Genomic DNA, 21,537 nt, shown 5'->3' on the forward strand with positions numbered 1-21,537 from the left:
TCTACCTGCACTCAGACCATAATCCTCCATTCCTTTCCCGTCCACAATACCTATCCAATTTATTTTTAAATGATAAAATCGAACCTGCCAAAATATGGAAGGATACAAAGAGAACGTAAGGTGTGAAAAGGGCAGATCAAAGCAGATGCTGATGAGGGAAATGTAGAACGGTTCATTGCTGCCATTTCAGTTCTTGTTTCGAATCTCTGTTGGAGTGGTGCAGAACGCACAGCCCTTTCAGATGGACAGGACAGCCACCATGGTTCAAGTAGCCTCGTTCCTACATAACTACAGCACTGGTACTGATCAAAATGCAGAGAATCGTCGAGCTTGCGTCTACACATTACATGGGTCTCCGGTTCAGCTGTTGCAAACTTTCACACTCCTTATTTCCCACATGCTTGACATTTGTCAGAACAGAAGGCGTTTATGCAGTACTTTTCGACAGTGACGAACCGTGTCTTTCAGCAAAGCCTTGAAGCGCTTCATTGCAAGGTGCAAATTATAGTCACGGAGTCTTACAGTGTGGAAACAGGCCCTTTGGTCCAACATGCCCACACCGGCCAACATGTCCCTCCTCCACTAGTCCCACCTGCTTGCGTTTAGCCCATATCCCTCTATACATTATAGTGCAAGGCATCAGGTAGTGCTGGGTAGAGGTGGATAATAGAGAATGGAACAGCAGACAGTGAATTTAAGTACAGTTAATAAACCTAGAGCAAACCAGTCAAAACCAGAGAGAACCCACGCGGTTACAGGGTGAACGTGCAAACTCCGTACAGACAGCACCCGTAGTCAGGATCGGACCTGGGTCTCTGGTGCTGTAAGGCAGCAACTCTACCTCTGCAATACTGTGCCGCCCACTGTGATGAAGCAAGCAAACCCAGGAACACACCAAAGATTGTAGATGCCTTGTACCCGTTGTACTGTGTGTGATGTTGCTGAGGCGGTTTTTGGAATAATGTGTTGAGTCTGTTGTAGGAAAGGTGCCATTAACCAGAAACGAGCTCAGTAAAACAATATGGGGATGTTGCCAGGGCTCCAGGGACTGAGCTGTAGGGTCGGGCAGGAAGGGGCTTTGTTCCTTGGTGTGCAGGACGCTGGGTGGTGACCTTATCGTGGTGTATAAAATGGTCAGGGACACAGACATGGTGAATGAACAGAGTCTTTTCCCAGAGTTGGGAAATCAAGAACCACAGGGCATCTGATTGAAGTGAGAGGGGAAAGATTTAAATGGGAGTCTGATGTACAGCCTTTTCACTCCGAGAGTGGTGGGTGTATGGAACAAGCTGCCAGAGGAGGTAGTTGAGGCTCCCTGCACAATAGCTAACATTTACACGATACTTGGGCAGTTATTTGGCTAGAAAAGGCTTTTGGAGGGATATGGTTCAAACATGAGCAAATTGGATCAGCGTAGAAGGGTTGGCATGGACAAGCTGGGCCGAAGGGCCTGTTTCCGTGCTGTATGACACTATGACCCTCTTGCCATTGTAAGGGTAGGGCAACATGAGGACTAGAAACTGGTTATTTTTATTTCATTCTTGTTGCTGCACATGTATTATATCAGAAGGCCTAGATACAGATAATGTGTGTTATTGGGATACAAAGTTGTGTGTGAGAGAGAGACAATGAAACCAAACACAGCGATGGGGCCGACAGGCAGGATGCTCTGGGGCTAATAAATAAACATAAATGAATTATCGGCTCATTGCGTTGTCAGTAACGGAGAGGAAGTTGGATCAGAAATGAAAATCTGTTCATCACGCTGGACCTTGTAAACAAACACAGGCAGTCGGAGATTGAGGCGTGTACACAAACCTCCAGTGTGTTTAATTACAGAGACCGGTGCATACAGTACACACGAGCACATGTATAAGCTCGCTTACACACACAGATAACCCCCCCACCCAAAAAAAACACAGAATGTAAATGTGACTTCCTAATCTTGACTGGCAATTTCCTGGGTTTGAAGTGAAGTTAAACTTGATCGGGGACCACTACAGTTAATCATCTTTGACGGATAAAAGGATTTAATTAAATATATCTCCAAGCGACTAACTCCTGGATAAATATATTCTCTGCAAATCCCAAGGAGGTGCGGACAGATCCCACAGTGACAGCCAAAATGTATAGCGGTGGAAATTAATTATTTTTTTTTTGGAGTCTATTATAATTGAGTCATCAACGTGCAAATAATAGTCTCATTAGTGGTAGAGGAACAGATGCCATCTTAGAAGAGAACTGGGAGGGGGGGAAGCAGTTAGTTCCTGATCTGGTAGCATTGCCTTAGCTGAAGACAGGTTACTTCCGACTGCTAATCATTAACAGTGTGACCTAGCGCAGTCTCTCGCAGCTATTGATTTGAGACTGAAGAGGATGGGTAAAGCAGCAGCTGGGGGATTGGGATCGTAGCCAGTCGGTTTCTCTTTGCAAACTTCTGCGGGCTGGGTGAGAAAAGCCGATTCGGAGTGCGGAGCTGCCACCTGCAAGCAGCGCGGCAGGTGTGTCGGCCGCTCTCTGACGATTCCCCTCTCTTGTGTCCTAGTTCTCCAAGGACAGGTACATCATGGATTCGACACCTGAGAGGCTGAGGAAAGAGCTGGAGGAGGAGCTGAAGTTGAACGGCGAAGACCTGCGAGGCCATGCCTGGTACCACGGACGCATTCCCCGCAAGGTACGAGCCCAGGATCGATTCCTCGTCGACCCTGCACTGTGCAGCTCGCTCTCTGTTGGGGCCGCGGGACTCGTTTTCACTTGAATACTTGGTGTAAGAAGTCTGGAATTGCCTCAGTAATGAGAGGAATAAATGCACACAGTCTCTTGCCCAGAGTAGGGGAATCGAGGACCAGAGGACATAGGTTCAAGTTGTAGGGGAAAAGATGTAATGGGAATGTGAGGGGTAACTTTTTCACACAAAGGTTGGTGGGTGTATGGATCGAGTGGCCAGAGGAGGTAGTTGTGGCAGGGACTATCCCAACGTTTAAGAAACAGTTAGACGGGTTAATGGATAGGACAGGTTTGGAGGGATATGGACCAAGTGCAGGCGGGTGGGATGAGTGTAGCTGGGGCATTGTTGGCCGGGGTGGGCAAGTTGGGCCGAAGGGCCTGTTTCCACACTGTATCACTCTATGACTAACAAGCGGTTTACCAGGGTGCTGGTGAGAAGGTATTATATGATGAGAAGGTATGAGGATGTAGCTGGGACTAGAGTGTGCAAGAAATGTGCAAAAGTGCCTGTTATACGACACTTCCAGAACCAGGGGCCACAGCTTAAGGATAAGGAGTAAGCCATTTAGAACGGAGACGAGGAAACACTTTTTCTCACAGAGAGTGGTGAGTCTGTGGAATTATCTGCCTCGGAGGGCGGTGGAGGCAGGTTCTCTGGAGGCTTTCAAGAGAGAGCTAGATAGGGCTCTTAAAAATAGCGGAGTCGGGATATGGGTAGAAGGCAGGAACGGGGTACTGATTGTGGATGATCAGCCATGATCACATTGAATGGCGGCGCTGGCTCGAAGGGCCAAATGACCTACTCCTGCACCTATTGTCTATTGTCTATTGTCTGTATTATTTACCAGAATGCCTCCGGGATATGAGGGTGTTAGGTATGAGGAGAGGTTGGTCTGAAGAAGAGACTCGACCCGAAACGTCAGCTGTCCATGTTATCCAGAGTTGCTGTCTGTCAGACCTGCTGAGTTCTTCCAGCACCTTGTGTTTTCTTTGCACAGACTTGGATTGTTTTGGCTGCAGCATTGGAGGCTGAGGGGAGTGGTGATAGGACTTTGTAAAATTATGAGGGCCATTGGCAGGGTAGACACTCTGAACCTCTTCCCCAGACTAAAGGGCACAGCTTTAAGATGAGCGGGACAAAGTTTAAGGGAGATTTGCAGGGCAAGTTGGTTACACATTGAGTGGTGGATGCCAGGGGTGGTGGTGGTGGAGGCAGATATGATAACAGTGTTTAAGAGGCTTTGGGATAGATACATGGAAATTCTGGGAATGGAGAGGGATGGATTGTGCTCAGGCGGAGGATATTAGTTTAACGGCATCAGATTGTGGGCCGAAGGGCCTGTTCCTGTGCTGTACTCACAGAGTGATGCAGCGTGGGAACAGGCCCTTCGGCCCAACTTGCCCACACCGGCCAACATGTCCCAACTACACTATTCCCACCTGCCCATATCCATTTGGTCCATATCCCTCCAAACCTGTCCTACCCATCCATGTACCATTCAGTGTTCTGTGAGGTAAAAGTGCCTGTTATACGACACTTCCAACATTGTCACGGCTCTGAGCCAGTGTAGACCAACGATCCTACAGCGAGCAAGGTAGACCACTCGACCAAAAAGACGTAGTACGGTCATGGGCAGATTTATGGGTAATTTTCGGCCCCATTTCCGTAACCGGCTTCCGTCTCCGCACCAAAGATCCCGTAGCGGAGCAAAGATCACTAGTGCGGAGACGGAAGCCGGTTACGGAAACATCCTCGTGAAAATAAAAGTTATTTGGTAAAAATCTTCTCCTCATTTTCGGAATTTTAATTTATTGTCACAAACTGTTCCCCCGCAACGTTGATTACACTGCGAGTCGGGTAGGGTCGGGTCGGGTCGGGTCGGGTCGGGTTACGGAAATGGATGTAAAAAAGGCCCACGTTCCGCTCCGTTGCGTACTACACGTCAGCCCATTGCATTTAGCAGGAGTGGTCTACCTTGGATCTTTGGTGTAGACCTTGTCGAACCATACTTCAATACGATTGATGAGATAATTGTCCTCGAGCCCCCAATAGTGCAAAGCCTGCACTAGTTTAGCGATGATCAAGCGAAACCTAAATTATTTTTTATTCGTTATGTGCCAACATTGATATCATCCAGAAGGCGCAGAGGTGATCTTGAAATGTGAATTGGTCTTTGTTAGTGGAGCAAATTAGGCAACAGCAAAGTGAAGCCTTTCCTAATCGCAGCTGACACTGTAACCATTGACGTCCGTACACAGGCAGGGACATTAACAAACAGTCGATGAGATAACGCTCCGGTCAATATTACCACTGAGACACAATTGATAGTGTTGCAGAAAGAAACTGTACAGAAATGTATCCTTCAGCCCACTGAATCCATCAAACACCCATTTACACTAATTCTACATTAATTTGCATCGAGTGGCTCAACCAGCGACATAGTGGTAGAGCTGCTCCCTCACAGCGCCAGAGACCAGGTGTGATCCTGACCCCGGCCGATGTCTGTGTGGAGTTTGCACGTTCTCCTTGTCACCGTGTGGGTTTTCCCCCCGGCTGCTCCGGTTTCCTCCCACACCCCTTTAGACGAGCGGGTTTGTGAGTTAATTGGCCTCTGTAGCTTGCACTTGCACCTATTGTGTTGGGAATGGCTGAGAAAGTAAGGTGACATTGAACTAGTGTGAATGGGTGACCAATGATTGATGTGGACTCAGTGGGCTGAAGGGTCTATTTCCAGGTTGAGAAGGGATCTTATTGAAACATATAAGATTGTTAAGGGTTTCACGCTAGAGGCAGGAAACATGTTCCCGATGTTGGGGGAGTCCAGAACCAGGGGCCACAGTTTAAGAATAAGGGGTAAGCCATTTAGAACGGAGATGAGGAAACACTTCTACTCACAGAGAGTTGTGAGTCTGTGGAATTCTCTGCCTCAGTGGAGGTCGGTTCTCTGGATACTTTCAAGAGAGAGCTAGATAGGGCTCTTAAAGATAGCGGAGTCAGGGGATATGGGGAGAAAGCAGGAACGGGGTACTGATTGGGGATGATCAGCCTTGATGACATTGAATGGCGGTGCTGGCTCGAAGGGCCGAATGGCCTACTCCTGCACCTATTGTCTGTTGTCTATTGAATCCACCCACTTCAAAGGCTGTCATGGGCCAGTTGAAGATTTCCAGGCTGATAAACATTTGTTCAGTAAGAATCTCAAAGAACATGAAGCCAAGGATCTTCAGTGGATCAGTGAACCTCAATCAAAATAAATGGTAGAATAGGTAGGGACTGCATGCCTAGTGATCTATGTGACATTGTTTACGACTGTTGGTGCTGTAGAGGCAGCACAGTGACGCAGCAGTAGAGTTTCTGCCTTACAAACTCTACAAAACCAGAGGCCTAGGTTCGATCCTAACTATGGGTGCTGTCTGTACGGAGTTTGTACATTCTCCCAGTGACCGTGTGGGTTTTCTCCGGATGCTCCAGTTTCCTTGCACATTACAAAGACGTGCATGTTTATAGGTTAATCTTTTTCTGCACGGTATTCTAAACTAAACTAAGAAAAAGTTGAAAAAATTGAATTAGCGACCAGATTCTTGAAAACCTACATATGTTCCTAAGTTATTGGAGCTAGGATTAGGCCATTCGGCCCATCAAGTCTACTCCGCCATTCGATCATGGCAGATCTATCTCTCCCTCCAAACCCCATTCGCCTGCTTTCTCCCCATAACCCTTGACATCCTTACTAATCAAGAATCTGTCAATCTCCACCTTAAAAATATCTATTGACTTGGCCTCCACAGCCTTCAGTGGCAACGAGTCCCACAGATTCACCACCCTCTGACTAAAGCAGTTCCTCCTCATTTCCTTTCTGAAGGTACGTGCTTTTATTCTGAGGCTGAAGCTTCTGGTCCTAGACTCTCCCACTGGTGGGAATATCCTCTCCACATCCACTCTATCCAAGCCTTTCACTATTCGGTAAGTTTCAATGAAACCACTCATCTTCTCCCCATAACCCTTGACACCCACTAATCAGGAGATTCTTGAGCATCAAGAGTTATGAGGAAAAGATGAGGGGGGACCTCATTGAAACTTACCGAATAGAAACATAGAAACATAGAAATTAGGTGCAGGAGTAGGCCATTCGGCCCTTCGAGCCTGCACCGCCATTCAATATGATCATGGCTGATCATCCAACTCAGTATCCCGTACCTGCTTTCTCTCCATACCCTCTGATCCCCTTAGCCACAAGGGCCACATCTAACTCCCTCTTAAATATAGCCAATGAACTGGCCTCTCTGTGTGAAAAAAGTTTTTCTCATCTCGGTTTTAAAGGATTTCCCCCTTATCCTTAAGCTGTGACCCCTTGTCCTGGACTTCCCCAATAGTAAGAATACATGCTGGTAGCTGTTGAGATAGAAACGTAGAACGCAGGTGCAGGAGTAGACCCATTTGGCCCTTCGAGCCAGCACCGCCATTCAATATGATCACGGCTGCTCATCCTGAATCGGTACCCTGTTCCTGCTGTTTCCCCATATCCATTGATTCTGGCATTTTCCCCATATCCCCTGATTCTGTTAGTTCCAAGACCTATATCTAACTCTCTCTTGTCAATACATCATCTTGGATGTTGGCAGGACTCCAGGGCCTGAGCTATGGAGAGAGGTTGAGCAGGCTAGGACTCTATGCCTTGGAGCGCAGGAGAACGTGGGATGATCTTATAGATGTTTACATGATGATGAGAGGAATAGATTGGGTAGATGGAGGAGGATGTGGTTTTGAACTACGTTGCCATGAATCAACGACCGCGTCCGTTCTTGAGAAACCCTTTGTGTTTATATTTTCCAGGTGGCCGAGTCTCTAATTCAGCGAGACGGAGACTTCCTTGTCCGCGACTCCCTCTCCAGCCCCGGAAACCACGTCTTGACCTGCCAGTGGAGAAACACCCCTCACCACTTCAAGATCAGCCGTGTGGTGGTGCGCCTGAGCGAGGGCTACTCCCGCCTGCAGTACCAGTTTGAGCGGGAGAGCTTTGACAGTGTCCCCGCGCTGGTCAGGTGTTACGTGGGCAATCGCAGGCCCATCTACGAGCAGGTGGGCGCCATCATCTTCCAGCCCATAAACCGGACACTCCCGCTGAGGTGGGTGGAGGAGACGTACGGCACGACCGTGCCCGCAGCCACGCCGGTCAAGGAGCAGATCTACCAGGCGCCGGTCGGCAAGACGGACACAGCCAAGAGGCTGAGCTGGACTCTGCCCAATGGCTCGAGTAACGATCGCTCCCTCTCACCTGGAAACCTGTTGAGGTGAGGTTGCCAGAAGGGAATCTAATACTGAGAGTATTGTTTACTTTAGAGATGCAGTGCGGAAACAGGCCCTTCGGCCCACCGGGTCCGTGCCGACCAGCGATTCCCGCACATTAACACTATCCTACACCCACTAGGGACAATTGTTTTTAATATTTACCAAGCCAATTTACCTACAAACCTGTACGTCTTTAGAGTGTGGGAGGAAACCGAAGATCTCAGAGAAAACCCACGGGGAGAACGTACAAACTCCATACAGACAGCACCCGTAGTCGGGCTTGAACCCGGGTTTCCGTCGCTGCAAGCGCTGTAAGGCAGCAACTCTACCGCTGCGCCACCGTGCTGCCCCGTGTTGTGTTCAGTTCTGGGAGCCATGTTATAGGAAAGATGTTGGCACGCTCGAAAGGGCGCAGAGAATGTGTAGGAAGGAACTGCAGATGCTGATTTAAACCAAAGATGGACCCAAAAAGCAGGAGTAACTCAGCGGGTCAGACAGATTCCCTGGAGAAAAGGAATGGGTGATCTTTCAGGTCGAGACACTTCTTCAGACTGAGAAGATTTACAAGAAAGTAGTCCCTACTTTCTCCTCCCCTTCTCAGCTCTCCCTTAGCCCACTGGCTCCACCACCCCCCCCCCCCCCCCCCCCCTCCCCCCCACCACCATCACATCAGTCTGAAGAAGGGTTTTGACTCAAAACGGTGCCTATTTCCTTCGCTCCAAAGATGCTGCCTCACCCGCTGAGTTTCTCCAGCATTCTTGTCTACCTTTGATTTTCCAGCATCTGCAGTTCCTTCTTAAAAATGTACAAGGATGTTGCCAGGACTAGAGGCAGAGGTTGAGCAGGCTGGGACTCGATCATGAGAGGAATAGATCTGGTCGACGCACACAGAGTCCCTTGCCCAGATTACGGGAATCAAGGACTAGAGGACATAGGTTGAAGGTGAGGGGCTAAAGATGCAATGGGAACCTGAATGGTAACTTTTTCACGCAAAGGGTGGTAGGTGTATGGAACGAGCTGCCGGAGGAGGTAGTTGTGGCAGGGACTATTGCAACATTTGAGAAATATTTGGACAGATAGGGCAGGTTTGGAGGGGTATGGGCCAAACGCAGGCAGGTTAGGGCAAGGGCCTGTTTCCATGCTGTAAGACTCTATGACTGTAATCCTTTCTGCACATGTCATTAAAGCTCAAGTTATGAACGTTTGGAAAATTGTGTGTAGTTGTGGTTGCCCCATTCCGGGGAGGATGTTGAGGATTGGGAGAGGGTGGAGAAGAGTTTTATCAGAATGCTGACTATTGGATTAGGAAGTATAAGGGAGCGAGTGGTTGAATAAAATGACAGAATAGTGAAAGGCCTGGATAGCGTGCAGCATCCCCGGAGAACATCGATTCGGGTTGGGGCCCTTCTTCAGTCCGATTTAATCTGTAATCCTGTGGTGCTTTTCTGCAGGGTGGTGAATCTGTAGAATTCATCGCTGCACACGGCTGTGGAGGCCAAGTCAATGGATATTTTTAAGGCGGAGATTGACAGGTTCTTGATTAGTAAGTGTCGAGGGTTATGGGGAGAAGGCAGGAGACTGGGGTTGAGAGGGAAAGATAGATGAGCCACGAGTGAATGGCGGAGGAGACTTGATGGGCCGAATGGCCTAATTTTGCTACTAGACCTTATGAACTTGGATGGTTTTCTCTGGAATGCCGGTTTTTGAGGGGAGGCCTGATAGAAATATATAAAGTTATGAGAGGCATGGGACAGAACATTTAAAACCTCGTTCCCAGGGTGGCAATGTCCAACACTGGTGGGGGGCATAGCCTGAAGATGAGAAGGGTAAAGATTAACAGAGAAATACGGGACACATTTCTTTGCGCAGAGAGTGGTGGGTGCCTGGAAGGTTCCCAGGGGTGGTGGTGGAGGCAGGTACGACAGTGGCGTTTAAGCGGCTTTCAGACAGGAACTTTTTGATATGCAGGGAATGGAGGAATATGCATCATGTGCAGGCTTGATGAGATTAGTTTATGTTGGCGTCAGGTCCGGCATGGACATTGTGGGCCAAAGGGTGGTGGCCGGTGTGAGCGAGTCGGGCCGAAGGGCCTGTTTCCACACTGCATCACTCTATGACTCCAAGCTTTGCAAATCTCTATGCAGACAGTTCCTGAGTGTGTGCAAGATGAGAAAATCATTTTTTACACAGAGAGTGGTGAATCTGTGGAATTCTCTGCCACAGAAGGTAGTTGAGGCCAGTTCATTGGCTATATTTAAGAGGGAGTTAGATGTGGCCCTTGTGGCTAAAGGGATCAGGGGGTATGGAGAGAAGGCAGGTACGGGATACTGAGTTGGATGATCAGCCATGATCATATTGAATGGCGGTGCAGGCTCGAAGGGCCGAATGGCCTACTCCTGCGCCTATTTTCTATGTAAGAGCGCGATGGGGTGATTTTCAGGTATCAAGGGAATGAAAGGACTTTTGTTCATACAGGAACAGCGTGACAACGCAAAATATTAACACATGATCCTGTTGAATAACTGAGGATGGGGAGCCTATTTCTTTTGCTTATGTAAGTCAGATGAAATATATGCTTACGCGGCATTGGAGAGATAACGTGTTGTCTTTCTGCTATCTCCCTGAAATTGTTATTTTGACCCGTTGAATAGGCCAAGCGTTGTTTGGTTGGAGTCGTGCCATGTTCTCCACTTTATCCCATGTAGCTATTTCTTTGCCGAAGCGAACAGTGACATAACTTGCTGCACAAATCTCTCAGCACGTCCGGCTAAACTGAAACATTTCTTTAACTATTGATTCGCAGTTTTTTCCCCGTTCCTGACATAATCAGCAAGGGCCTTTGTCCTTGAAACGGGTTTTGTTTTCATCCTGTAGCAGCTTCGAGGAGCGAGCGTCCCCATCGTTGACCTTGTTTGCTCAAAGTCTTTGTAGCTGTTTTTCGGAGCAGTGCGAGCAATAGGTTGCTGGTGTTTCTCCCACAAGGCGGATTTGCTTGCCAACACTTCAGCTTAATTCCCTGGGTCTCACCATGGAGATCCAGTACATCTACGTCTTCATCGGCAGCCTAACAGCCCCCTTCATCTTTAGCTGCCTCTACTCCATCCTGTACCACTGCGTGAGATGTGAGCAGGAGAAAGCTCTGGACGAGAAGTACTTGCGTTTTGATGCCTCGTCTCCGGGTGTTATAACGTCGTCAGCCGGCTGCGGAGTTTGCGGGTATTAAAAGGGCATTCTCTCCATTGTCCCCACAGGAATAAAGACAAGAGTGGGAGCCAGCCCGCAAGTCTAGACTACGTGCCCGACAGACGGCAGCCCTTGAAGTCTCATCAGTCGGAGAGTTACCTCCCTCTGGGTGAGTCATGACTCAGTCCTAGGCTGGAGAGCGACAGCATGAGAGAATGTGTGTAATCATTTACTTTTGACAGTGGAAAGATCGCGTCACCATTTATACATTCAATGACTGTGCAACTTTTACCACCCTCTCTCTCTGTGTGGTCAGAACCTGTGGAGTTTGTTTCTCGTTCTTTGAGGCTGTGTCAGATGTAGCATACGGGAGGGGTTGGTTCTGTATCGTTGTTTTCTCCGTTCTCTCGGTCTAAAGCCGCCAGTTGTGTCGCAGTAATGGTCGCTCCGATCGTAGTCGAACTTTGTCCATTGTTGTCAGGAAACCAATAGGTTGCCCAGTGACTAGGCTGCGATTTTTAAATATACCCACAAAGAGGACCTGCATTAGTCAGAGCGTCCGAGAGTGATAGGGTCACCCAGTACGGAAACAGTCCCTGCCACCCAGCTTGCCCATGCCGACCAAGATGCCCGATCTACACTTGCCCAACCTGCCCGCATTTGACCCATATTAGTACGGGTGTCAGGGGTTATGGGGAGAAGGCATGAGAATGGGGTTAGGAGGGAAAGATAGATCAGCCTTGATTGAATGGTGGAGTACACTTGATGGTCTGAATGGCCTCATTCTGCTCCTATCACTTATGAAAATGTATTCCTCTAAACCTTTCCTATATATGTGTCTATCCAAATTTATTTTAAATGTTGTTATAGTTTCTGCCTCAACTACCTCCTCCGGCAGCTAATTCCATATACCCACTGCCCTCTGTGTGAAAATGTGGCCCCTCATATCCCTATTAAATCTTTCCCCTCTCACCGTAGACCTGTGTCCTCTGCTTCCTGATTCTCTTACTCTGGGCAAGGGAATCAATTTCCCTCATGAGTTTACACAACTTTATAAGATCACCTCTCATCTGCCTAAGCTCCAAGGAATACAGTGCTAGCCTGCCCAACTTCACTCTGTAGCTCAGGCCATCAAGTCCTGGCAACAGCCTCGTAAAATGCAGGCGTTTCCATTACGTTCGGTTTCACAAAGAGCAGTCTGGTCAGATGCGTTCCGATTCTTTTGTATGGCAGACAGATACAATTGTGGGAAATGCAATGAATGCCCGTTAATACCGGCTCCCACAAATGGCAATGTGGCCACGATATACAGTGGGCAACAGTGGCACAGCGGTAGAGTTGCTGCCTTGCAGCGCCAGAGACCCGGGTTCGATCCTGACTACGGGTGCTGTCTGTACGGAGTTTGTACGTTCTCACCATGACCTGCGTGGATTTCCTCCGGGTGCTCCGGTTTCCTCCCACATTCCAAAGATGTGCAGGTTTATAGGTTAATTGGCTTCGGTAAAAATGTCCCCGGTGTGTGTAAGATACTGTCAGTGGATCGCTGGATAGCACGGACTCGGTGGGCCGAAGGACCTGTTTCCGCACTGTGACTCAATATTCTAAAGTAAAGCTACCAGATGACCTGATGTTGAAGAAGGAACTGCAGATGCTGGAAAATCGAAGGTAGACAAAAATGCTGGAGAAACTCAGCGGGTGAGGCAGCATCTAGGGAGCGAAGGAAATTAGCAACGTTTCGGGTCGAAACCCTTCTTCAGACTGATGTGAGAGTGGTGGAGGGGGTGGGGGGGGGCAGGAAAAAGCCTCCCCCACCCTCACATCAGTCTGAATAAGGGTTTCGACCCGAAACGTTGCCTATTTCCTTCGCTCCATAGATGCTGCCTCACCCGCTGAGTTTCTCCAGCATTTTTGGACACCAGATGACCTGATTTATTTTTAATTAAAAAAAATATGTTTAATAAATAAATATTAACCCAGGACACTTGGCAACAATCTCTTTGCTTTAGTTCACTGTTGACGGACTGTGGTTTAATATCGAAAACATGGCATCCCTGACAATACAGAGTCAGTATTACAATTGCGGGACATAGAATTTTTTCCATTGAATAGTAGGTGTCTGTAACACATTGTCTGGTGCTGGAAGAAGATATTATAATGAAGGTGCATCAGGCAGTGAAGAAAGCGAATGGTATGTTAGCATTCATAGCAAAAGGATTTGAGTATAGGAGCAGGGAGGTTCTACTGCAGTTGTACAGGGTCTTGGTGAGACCACAACTGGAGTATTGCGTACAGTTTTGGTCTCCTAATCTGAGGAAAGACATTCTTGCCATAGAGTGAGTACAGAGAAGGTTCACCAGACTGATTCCTGGGATGTCAGGAATTTCATATGAAGAAAGACTGGATAGACTCGGTTTGTACTCGCTAGAATTTAAAAGATTGAGGGGATATCTTATAGAAACTTACAAAATTCTTAAGGGGTTGGACAGGCTAGATGCAGGAAGATTGTTCCCGATGTTGGGGAAGTCCAGAACAAGGGGTCACAGTTTAAGGATAAGGGGAAAGTCTTTTAGGACCGAGATGAGAAAAACATTTTTCACAGAGAGTGGTGAATCTCTGGAATTCTCTGCCACAGAAGGTAGTTGAGGCCAGTTCATTGGCTATATTTTAGAGGGAGTTAGATGTGGCCCTTGTGGCTATGGGGATCAGGAGGTATGGAGAGAAGGCAGGTACGGGATACTGAGTTGGATGATCAGCCATGATCATATTGAATGGCGGTGCAGGCTCGAAGGGCCGAATGGCCTACTCCTGCACATATTTTCTATGTTTCTATGCAGGGCATGGAGGAATAGAGATCACTTTCAGGCAGAGACTAGAATTTGGGATGTCATGTTGCAGTTGTACAAGACGTGAGGCCACATTTAGAGTATTGTGTTCAGTTTTTGGCCCCATGTTATAGGAAAGATGTTGTCAAGCTGGAAAGGGGGAGAGAAGATTTACGAGGATGTTGCCAGAACTCGAGGGCCCTGAGCTCTAGGGAGAGATTGAGTAGGCTGGGACTCTATTCCTTGGAGTGCAGGAGGATGAGGAGTGATCTTATAGATGGGTATAAAATCAAGAGAGGAATAGATCGGGTAGACGCACAGAGTCTCGTCTCTTGCCCAGAGTAGGAGTTTCGAAAACCAGAGGAGATAGGTTTAAGGTGAGGAGGGAAAGATTTAATAGAAATCTGAGGGGCAACATTTTCACACTAAGGGTGGTGGGTGTATGGAACGAGCTGCCAGAGGAGGTAGTTGAGGCAGGGACTATTGCAAAGTTTAAAAAACATTTAGACAGGTACATGGATAGGACGGGTTTAGAGGGATACGGGCCAAACGCAGGCAGGTGGGACTGGTGTAGATGAGACATGTTGGCTGGTGTGGGCAAGTTGGGCCGCAGCACCCGTTTCCACGCTGTAAGACATCTATTAGTTTTAAGTGGGCATAGTGTTTGGCACAGACACTTTGGGCTGAAGGGTCTGTTCCTGTTGTGTCAGGGGGCGATGATGGTGTTTGACGGGATGCCCTCTTGATTTCACTCACAGGGATGAGGTCTCCGCCAACGCAGCTGAACCTGCTTCAGCTTCAGCATCAGCAGCCGTTCAGCAGAACGGAGGGGGCTGCACGGAACAACTCGCTAGTGTTTCGAACGGGCAGCGAGCCTGCGCTCAGTCCCACCTACTTCCGGCCGCCCCTGCTGGACACTCAGGCCGGGGAGGCGCTGAGAGGCTCCGACAGCCAACTCTGCCCCAAACCCCCCCCGAAGCCCAGCAAGGTGCCGTCCCTCAGGATGCCCAACCGGCCCCTGTTAGTAAAGGGCAGCATGGAGATGGACAATCACGCTGAGATGAACGCTGTCACCCTGCAGAGGGGGCACGCCTACTGCGGGCAGGACTCCTCGCTGGACCGGGTGCCTGTGGTCCTCTGCCTCCCGACACCTGACAGCTTCGTGGAAAGACTCAGGACGGACGAAGCATCGCAGGCCGGGCTTCAAGGCTGCGGCTCAGTCCTCAGCACTCCGCGCGGCAGCCCGATCCTCTTCACAGTCTCCCCCCTGCAAGACGAGGAAGGGGTGAGGACGCAGGACCCTCTCCGACCCGTCTTTGAAAACACCTCCTGCTTCAGGCCCAATGAGTTCCAGTCAAAGCTGCTCCCCCCTGACAACAAGCCCCTGGACACCTCCGTCATCAGAAGGGTGAAAGAACTGTTTACCAAGACTGATTCCACCACTATTGCCAAGCACATCCTGAAAGTGGACAGCCAGGTAAGAAATGGAGACACAAACAACTGAATATTGAGTCAAAGGGCCTGTTGTTGTGTTGTAAATACCACGTGCTCATTGATATTTGTTTATTATTGTCATGTGTACTGATATACAGTTACAAAATATGGTAGACGAAAATGCTGGAGAAACTCAGCGGGTGAGGCAGCGTCTATGGAGCGAAGGAATAGGCGACGTTTCGGGTCGAGACCCTTTAGACTGATGTGGGGGTGGGGGGGGGGGGGCGGGAAGAAGAAAGGAAGAGGCGGAGACAGTGGGCTGTGGGAGAGCTGGGAAGGGGAGGGGAAGGAAGGAGAAAGCAGGGACTACCTGAAATTGGAGAAGTCAATGTTCATACCACTGGGGTGTAGACTACCCAAGCGAAATATGAGGTGCTGCGCCTTTGTTGGCCATTGAACCAATACATAGATACATACATACATAGAAAATAGGTGCAGGAGTAGGCCATTCGGCCCTTCGAGCCTGCACTGCCATTCAATATGATCATGGCTGATCATCCAACTCAGTATCCCGTACCTGCCTTCTCTCCATACCCCCTGATCCCTTTAGCCACAAGGGCCACATCTAACTCCCTCTTAAATATAGCCAATGAACTGGCCTCAACTACCCTCTGTGGCAGAGAGTTCCAGAGATTCACCACTCTCTGTGTGAAAATGTTTCTTCTCATCTCGGTCCTAAAGGATTTCCCCCTTACCCTTAAGCTGTGACCCCTTGTCCTGGACTTCCCCAACATCGGGAACAATCTTCCTGCATCTAGCCTGTCCAACCCCATAAGAATTTTGTACGTTTCTATAAGATCCCCTCTCAATCTCCTAAATTCTAGCGAGTATAAGCCAAGTCTATCCAGTCTTTCTTCATATGAAAGTCCTGACATCCCAGGAATCAGTCTGGTGAACCTTCTCTGCACTCCCTCTATGGCTATAATGTCCTTCCTCAGATTTGGAGACCAAAACTGTACGCAATACTCCAGGTGTGGTCTCACCAAGACCCTGTACAACTGCAGTAGAACCTCCCTGCTCCTATACTCAAATCCTTTTGCTATGAAAGCTAACATACCATTCGCTTTCTTCACTGCCTGCTGCACCTGCATGCCTACTTTCAATGACTGGTGTACCATGACACCCAGGTCTCGCTGCATCTCCCCTTTTCCTAATCGGCCACCATTTAGATAATAGTCTGCTTTCCTGTTTTTGCCACCAAAGTGGATAACCTCACATTTATCCACATTATACTGCATCTGCCAAGCATTTGCCCACTCACCCAGCCTATCCAAGTCACCTTGCAGTCTCCTAGCATCCTCCTCACAGCTAACACTGCCCCCCAGCTTAGTGTCATCCGCAAACTTGGAGATGTTGCCTTCAATTCCCTCATCCAGATCATTAATATAAATTGTAAATAGCTGGGGTCCCAGCACTGAGCCTTGTGGTACCCCACTAGTCACTGCCTGCCATTGTGAAAAGGACCCGTTTACTCCTACTCTTTGCTTCCTGTTTGCCAGCCAGTTCTCTATCCACATCAATACTGAATCCCCAATACCGTGTGCTTTAAGTTTGTATACTAATCTCTTATGTGGGACCTTGTCGAAAGCCTTCTGAAAGTCCAGATACAACACATCCACTGGTTCGCCCCTATCCACTCTACTAGTTACATCCTCGAAAAATTCTATAAGATTCGTCAGACATGATTTACCTTTCGTAAATCCATGCTGACTTTGTCCAATGATTTCACCACTTTCCAAATGTGCTGCTATCCCATCTTTAATAACTGACTCTAGCAGTTTCCCCACTACCGATGTTAGACTAACTGGTCTGTAATTCCCCATTTTCTCTCTCCCTCCCTTCTTAAAAAGTGGGGTTACGTTTGCTACCCTCCAATCCTCAGGAACTACTCCAGAATCTAAAGAGTTTTGAAAAATTATCACTAATGCATCCACTATTTCTGGAGCTACTTCCTTAAGTACTCTGGGATGCAGCCTATCTGGCCCCGGTGATTTATCGGCCTTTAATCCATTCAATTTACCCAACACCACTTCCCGACTAACCTGGATTTCACTCAGTTCCTCTATCTCCTTTGACCCGCGGTTCCCTGCTATTTCCGGCAGATTATTTATGTCTTCCTTAGTGAAGACGGAACCAAAGTAGTTATTCAATTGGTCCGCCATATCCTTGTTCCCCATGATCAACTCACCTGTTTCTGACTGCAAGGGATCTACATTTGTTTTAACTAATCTCTTTCTCCTCACATATCTATAAAAACTTTTGCAGTCAGTTTTTATGTTCCCTGCCAGTTTTCTTTCATAATCTATTTTCCCTTTCCTAATTAAGCCCTTTGTCCTCCTCTGCTGGTCTCTGAATTTCTCCCAGTCCTCTGGTATGCTGCTTTTTCTGGCTAATTTGTACGCATCATCTTTTGCTTTGATACCATCCCTGATTTCCCTTGTTATCCACGGATGCACTACCTTCCCTGATTTATTATTTTGCCAAACTGGGATGAACAATTTTTGTAGTTCATCCATGCAGTCTTTAAATACCTTCCATTGCATATCCACCGTCAACCCTTTTAGAACTAATTGCCAGTCAATCTTGGCCAATTCACGTCTCATACCCTCAAAGTTACCTTTCTTTAAGTTCAGAACCGTTGTTTCTGAATTAACAATGTCACTCTCCATCCTAATGAAGAACTCAACCATATTATGGTCACTCTTGCCCAAGGGGGCACGCACAACAAGACTGCTAACTAACCCTTCCTCATTACTCAATACCCAGTCTAGAATAGCCTGCTCTCTCGTTGGTTCCTCTACATGTTGGTTTAGATAACTATCCCGCATACATTCCAAGAAATCCTCTTCCTCAGCACCCCTGCCAATTTGATTCACCCAATCTATATGTAGATTGAAGTCACCCATTATAACTGTTTTGCCTTTGTTGCACGCATTTCTAATTTCCTGTTTGATGCCATCCCCAACTTCACTACTACTGTTAGGTGGCCTGTACACAACACCCACCAGCGTTTTCTGCCCCATAGCCCCTGAATAACCTTGGGCAGTGGTGCAGTGACAACGTTGCTGCCTTACATCGCAGGGTTCGATCCCAACTACGGGTGCTGTCTGTACGGAGTTTGCACGTTCTCCCCGTGACCTGCGTGGGTTTTCTTCCACACTCCAAAGAGATACAGGTTTGTAGGCTAAATGGCTTGGGATAATTGTAAATTGTCCCTAGTGTGTGTGTGTGTGTGTGGGTTAGTGTTAGTGTGCGGGGACCGCTGGTCGGCACGGACTCCATGGGCCGAAGGGCCTGGTTCTCTAAACTAAACTAGAAGTAAACTAAACTGCCCCCACTTTCCCAGCAGCCAAGTGGTGGTTTAACAGCAGCAGAAACCATTAGACACCAGCAGCGTCTCACATGTATAAATGCTGCTTCCTGAATGAGGAAATGGCGAGGGTGCCTGGAGGGTGGTGAGCATTTGAAGCCAACCAACAAAGGAACAACTAACTTCACACGCGCTATTATGACTAAACAGTGATTGAACTGCTGATAAGCTCACGTTTGAAAGTGACATTTCTAGTGATTCTTTTGTCATAAATAGTTCTGGTTGGTTTACAAAGAATGAATAGCGACCCAAGTAACAATAGCAACGTTTAAGAAACATTTGGGCAGGTGCATCATAGGATAGCTTTGGAGGGATATGAGCCAGTAGGACTAGTGTAGATGGGGCATGTTGGCTGGCACGGGCAAGCTGGGCCGAAGGGCCTGTATCGAAGCCGTAGGACTCACTTACTCACCCTCACTCCCACTCCCACCCCCACCCCCACTCCCACTCTATCTATTGAATATAACAATCAGGAAGTCACATTGCAACTTTATAAAACTGTTTCATTGAAGTAGTGCGCAGTTCTGGTCTGCAACCTGGTCTGTAAATAGCAACCCAAGCAACAATAGTAACGTTTCTCAAACATTTAGACAGGTACATGGACAGATAGGTTTAGAGGGATATGGGCCAAATGCAGGCGGATGGGAATAATGTAGATGGGACATGTTGGTCAGTGAGGGTAAGTTAGGCCGAAGGGCCTGTTTCCACGCTGTAGGATGCTCTCCCTCGCTCGCCCCTCACCCTCTCTCACTGCCCCCTTCACCCCACCCTCAACCCCCTCTCATTTTCTCTCTCTCTCTCTTGCACTCTCTCACGCTATCTCATTGAATATAAGATACAGGAAGTCACATTGCGACTTTATAAAACCTTTGCATTTAAGTGGTGTGGAGTTCTGGTCATCTCATTACAGGGCGGGTGTGAACTTTGGAGCGGTTCAGATGAGGTCAAGCTGCATGGACTAGAGGAGGTTTGCTATAAGGGGAGATATTGGCCATAAGGCTACACGCCTAGATTGTTTTCTCAGGAACATCGGAGGCTGGTGGGGGTGAGGGGGGGGGGGGGGGGGGGGGGGGGGGAGACCTGATAGAAGTTTATAAAATGACCAGAGCAATAGGCTGGACAATCAGAACCAGGGTAGAAATGTTAAATATGAGTGAATGTAGCTTCATGGTGAAAGGAGAAAAGTTTAAAGGTGATGTAAGTTTATTTTACACAGACTAGCGGTAGTGGAAGCAGATATCATAATGGCCTTTAAGAAGCTTTCAGATTGGCACACACATATGCAGGGACTAGAGGGAAATACATCACATGAGGATAGAGAGCTTAGTTTAAATTGGCATCATGTTTGGTCCAGATATCTTGAGCCAAAGGGCTTGTTCCTGTGATAAAACAATTTATTTTCATCGGCTGCCAAGAGGTTTCTGCAAGGAAGGTAATATTCATGTATAGACACCAGTTTACTTGACAAGCTGTCATCCTGATAATATTGACAGCACCTTTTGACTCTTGCACTGAAATTAATAAATATTTTGGAGAGGGTACTTGCAGTGAATCATAGTGGGAGATTTGACACTGCCAGGAGAGGTTAGATCAGCCCACGGTGCCTGTGTGCTGTCTGTAATATGTGCTCTGATTCACCTCTTTGTCAGGGGCGGCACAGTGGCGCAGCGGTAGAGTTGCTGCCTTACAGCGCCGGGGTCCCGGGTTGGATCCTGACTACGGGTGCTGCCTGTACGGAGTTTGTACGTTCTCCCCGTGACCTGCGTGGGGTTTTTCCCCGGGTGCTCCGTTTCCACCCACACTCCAAAGACGTGCAGGTTTGTAGGTTAATTGGTTTGGGTAAAGATTGCAAATTGCCCCTGGTGTGTAGGATAGTATTAGTGTACGGGGATCGCTGGTCAGCGTGGGCTCGGTGGGCCAAAGAGCCCGTTTCCGCGCTGTGTCTCTAAAGTAAACTAAACCAAATGTCAGGATTGTTAATGCAACAACACAGTAAGTTATCAGTAATACCAGGTAACCAGATGGTACATAGTACAAAGTGAAGCGCACACTGCAACCCACACATAGTCCACCGTAGATCGTTGCTGAGGCCAGGCTGGGGTTAGGATTATGCACTGTGGTTCACAAGCCAGATGAGTGATGATTAATGGGAAGATGCTGTTCCTGAACCTGGAGGGAATGATTTTTGGCCTCCTCGACCACCTGCCTGATGGTAGCAGTGAGATGAGAGCATGGTGTGGCTCTTTGATGAGACTAGCTACCTTTTTGAGGCAGAGTTTCCTGTGGGTCTCATCGATGGTGAGGAGGTCAATACCCGTGATAGACTAGGCAATTCTGCAGCCTCCGTTATTCTCTGGTGTTTGAGTTCCCAAACCGTGATGGTTCTCTGTCAGTATGTGGAACAGTTTTGAACAATAATGCCTCAAGCAAACTTGTGTCAAGATTTACATTACATTCCTCTTCTTTCCTTATCTTTGTTTATTACGGGTGTCGGGGGTTATGGGGAGAAGGCAGGAGAATGGGGTTAGGAGCGAGAGATAAATCAGCCATGATTGAATGGCGGAGTAGACTTGATGGGCTGAATGGCCTCATTCTGGTCCTATCACATGAGCTAATCTGACATTTTTGTCTCCTTTTCACCTCCAGCCTTT

At 48.0% G+C, this 21,537-nt stretch overlaps 1 protein-coding gene across 3 annotated transcripts in view; it reads left to right on the forward strand.

The window, feature by feature from the left end:
- The window catches only part of bcar3 (BCAR3 adaptor protein, NSP family member), a 161,579-nt gene that overhangs the window by 128,813 nt on the left and 11,229 nt on the right, over positions 1–21,537 (forward strand). For all 3 annotated transcript variants that reach the window (XM_033028924.1, XM_033028923.1, XM_033028925.1), the window contains 4 exons: positions 2,546–2,674; positions 7,562–8,019; positions 11,269–11,369; positions 14,781–15,499. In XM_033028924.1, the coding sequence (XP_032884815.1) occupies positions 2,546–2,674; positions 7,562–8,019; positions 11,269–11,369; positions 14,781–15,499 (1,407 nt within the window). The remainder of the gene's footprint in view (positions 1–2,545; positions 2,675–7,561; positions 8,020–11,268; positions 11,370–14,780; positions 15,500–21,537) is intronic.

Source organism: Amblyraja radiata, chromosome 10 (genome assembly GCF_010909765.2).
Source record: "Amblyraja radiata isolate CabotCenter1 chromosome 10, sAmbRad1.1.pri, whole genome shotgun sequence".
NCBI classification, from domain to species: Eukaryota; Metazoa; Chordata; class Chondrichthyes; order Rajiformes; family Rajidae; genus Amblyraja; species Amblyraja radiata.